The sequence below is a fragment of the Triticum dicoccoides genome, chromosome 6B (assembly GCF_002162155.2).
Source record: "Triticum dicoccoides isolate Atlit2015 ecotype Zavitan chromosome 6B, WEW_v2.0, whole genome shotgun sequence".
Lineage (NCBI taxonomy): Eukaryota > Viridiplantae > Streptophyta > Magnoliopsida > Poales > Poaceae > Triticum > Triticum dicoccoides.
The window spans coordinates 711,131,053-711,134,785 of record NC_041391.1 but is presented as its reverse complement, the minus strand read 5'-3'; the positions used below and the strand labels follow the sequence as shown (position 1 = coordinate 711,134,785).

At 43.0% G+C, this 3,733-nt stretch overlaps 1 protein-coding gene across 1 annotated transcript; it reads right to left on the bottom strand.

Annotated features, from left to right (window-relative positions):
* Positions 1-1,058: 1,058 nt before the first annotated feature.
* On the bottom strand, positions 1,059-3,380 carry LOC119321599. Its single transcript, XM_037595210.1, has 4 exons — positions 3,297-3,380; positions 1,977-2,912; positions 1,742-1,897; positions 1,059-1,538 (listed from the first exon to the last, which is right to left on the bottom strand). The coding sequence occupies exons 1-4, from the start codon at positions 3,378-3,380 to the stop codon at positions 1,059-1,061; spliced, it is 1,656 nt and encodes a 551-aa protein (XP_037451107.1).
* Positions 3,381-3,733: the final 353 nt, after the last annotated feature.

The following is a 3,733-nucleotide window of genomic DNA, read 5'->3' as shown; positions in this document are numbered from 1 at the left end:
TCCGCGTCAAGGCATTTGGCCGGGCCTTCCATTCTTCAGTGGGATCACAACCATATATACTCCATTAGACCCTTTTTACTCTATATAAGATTTGTCTCAAGTCAAACGTCTTAAAGTTTGACTATATTTATATGAAAAAATATCAACATCTACAATACTAAATTTATACAATATGAGAATTAAATTCATAGCACATCTTTTTTAAGGGAATGCCATCATGGCTGATTATATTGATTTGGGGAATAAAGATGCATCCCCAGTACATCAACTAAGAAATCAGGTGGGCATCAACCACTATACTAGCTATCACATGAGCTGTCATATTTGCTTCTCTAGGACAATGAGCAAAATAACAAAAATAAAACCACGACATAAAAAACTACTCTTCATAGGTCGCCCACGTAGGTCCAATAAAGTTTCCCCCTTGTTGCATAGTCTCTACCACTTCCATGCAATCCGACTCAACAAGCAGTTTAGAGCATCCCATTTGACCAGCAAGAATCAAACATTATTATTTTCTAAATTCATAACACATCTAATGATACTGATTTCGTATTGTGAATGTTGATATTATTTTCTATAAAGTTGATCAAGCTTTATGAAGTTTGACTTGACAAATATTATATTCGAGGTAAAAACATCAGTAGAACACCACAGACAACGGAAGCGAGCCACATCCTGTAGAAGCAGACTCGTGCTAATCTTCTCTCCTTTCTCTCACGGACGTGCAGCTTGGTTGCCATGACAAAAAGAAAATGCTAGCTATGTTCCTTGTCAAAACTTTTATGGGAAGAATTCAGTCAAATGGAACCCCAGTTACGTGCTGCAGCAATTATACGGTTGACAAAGGGAACCATATCAACTAATGCACACACACCAACATCATAGATCAATATAACTCTACACACTTGGGTCTCAAATTTTAACTGGTTGTATCGACTTCTTGAATTCACGGACAATAGTGCTACAAATTACTTCAACTGAATTTAGTTTATACAAGCGTTGCAACCACAAAAGAAGAGCAAACAAGAAAAGCTCGCAACTCCAACCGACTGGTATCAAATACGCTGTCCTAGCCTCGACAACATCCAGTTACCTCCCATGGCACCCATCCTTGGACCATGTTCAGCCCTCATTTCCTTAGATGCCATGAAGTGGATTTTGGCAAGTGACCCAATGCCCCGGGGCATTCGCTTCTGCACTGAACGCTGGTCCTCATTTGTATATGGGAACTTTATCGGCAGATTCACGCCCGGGCACATACCACGTACCACTGCATCAGACTTGAGTGCATTCTCTACTTTCTTGAGACACTTGGCACATGCCCGTCTATCATACAGGTACACATCCTGTAGATTCACCGCTGCTTTCAGGACACGCCTGACATGAGTCACCATGTAGTCTTTAGCTTGAAAGCCGACGAGGATGAACTTGGCCAGACAGTGGTGCTTGAAATTTGATGTAGGCGATTCCCACTCAACGCCCTTGTTCTCGCTAATCTCCTGATTCATTTCCATTTCACATGGATGGTCCCATACCTGCACCCATAGGACAAAGGTGAATGAAAAAGGTTAAGTTTGCACTCCAAATGAAAGCACAGGTGTGTGCAACCATGCAACCGAGATAATAGAGCAACCCCTCAAACAAAAGACTGGAGGAGAGAACATACGGCCACGTGGTAAAGCAACTCCTCAAAAAAAAAGGGTAAGAATAGAACATGATTTATTAGCTAAGAACATACCATCATGTAGAGCTCCTCCAGGGACGGCGCCGCTTCCAAGAAGAACATTGTCCAGGTGAGATCATACCCTTCAGGAATTTTAACTAGATTGAGAATCCTTAGTTGCTGGAACACATATGCCTGCCTTCTGGTCAAACACTCTGGTTGAACCCAAATCTGCAACGATAAGCACGTGATAGGATGAGTAGGAGTAGAACAAGTGAAGACAGAACAAGGCAATCAACCCACAACTTACCTTTTCACATTTAAACCCCAATGTCAGGTCTTGAACAGAGGTCTCATGGAGAAACGTACTCAACTTGACGTTTTCGTGGAAACTACGAGCAGCATTTGAAAGTCTCAGAACCCCGAGCAATGGGACATAGCCCAGTGACAGTGGTAGTTCTGCATGATATAACCAAAACAAAAACGCCAGCCAGGTGAGTTTCGGAACCCAGGTGAGTTCGACCGTGCTAAAACGGCAATCAACAATACTGAGCTCACTGAGCTGTGCGTGTTCAACTTGGAGCGTTATCCAATCCTCTGTGTCACAATTGAAAAAACCTAAATAATTTAATTGCTTGCAAGTGACAAGGATGTTAGAGACAAAGTTGGATTCACGGAGTCTCAAATTCTCCAGGTAGAGGCGTGTGAGACCAGCAAATGCATTGTGGCATTCATTAAAAAATGACACAAACCGTGTCCCAAACTTCACCATCTCATCAATACTACACCCGCGTCCTTTCTGCTGTGTCAAAACTGTGAATTCGGCTTTCTCGACCTTGAGTGTCGCCATGGCATTGCCAACAGTATGCCCAACAGATATTGGGGTATCACCCCTCAAGTAGAACGTCGTGCTCAAGAGGCGGATGGTGCATCCACCTGGGTCTCTGTGTGCCAGCGTGCTCTTTGTCGCTTTGACCACAGCTGCATTGGCTGCATTGACTGCATTGATCCTAAGCAATGCATTGATCTGAAGCAATTTTTCATCCAATTCGTCATCAGGTATGCTAGCTTGTGGGGACAGAAAATCGCGAGCACTTATTTTAAGCCGTGAGAGATTGGCAGGAAGCTGACTCCAAAGTCTGGAGAGGACACTGGTTCTTGTGACGTCACGGAAATTGAGACGGTCTAGAATGTTGACCAGTATGTCATTGGGCAACTTGCTGATCCTATCACGTTCATTAGCTTTCTGCATTTGGCATTGGAACAAATCAGAGTTGGTATCACATTACAGAAAAATACGCAATATCAGAGATGCAATTTGTCTGCTGTCGCAAAGACGCAGCTTTGATTTAGCTAAGATAACACAAATCTGTTAACAAAAATGTACCAAAAACGTTTTTTTTATAGACTCATAAGATGCAATTTGAATGCTGTGTGAAAGACTGAAATTCGACCCCTGGTTTGCTAAGGACGCCCCCATGATCTACTGATGACAATTTATTATACTTTCCCACAGAAGGGCGCAAATCTGATTATGATTCCCTACTTTTTACTATCCCTTGTTGTGAGAAATAGTATTTTTTGCGTGTAATGTTATTATAAGAAAAGGGGTTTTGGAGGGCCAACTCACCAGCTTGTCGAGGGAGGATTTGGCCTTGACCGATGGTTTGGCCATCAATTTGGCAGCCTCTCGCCGGCGACTGGTCCTCGCCATTGTCTTCTGAAAACTGATGTGTCTAGAGTTTGCTGTAGTTGTGCGTCTCCTCCGAATATTAGCTGCTAGGTTCCCGACACCAATGGGAAACTCGGAGACTGAATTTGAAACAGGGCCTGTTTCTGATTGCTTCGGGAAGGAGGAGTTGCTGCTTGGATTCGGACTCCCATCCCCTCTTTCCTCTCTCGATGGAACCCTAGGTGGAGGGGCTTCAACGCTTTCTTTTCCTTTCGTTTATTTCTTTGTTTTTCGTACACAGACATGCGTTTAAAAAAACCACCTAAGCACGTGGCATTCACCCAAATGGTTTGTCCTACCAAGTGTATGTAACAAGGTCACAATAAACAGATCAT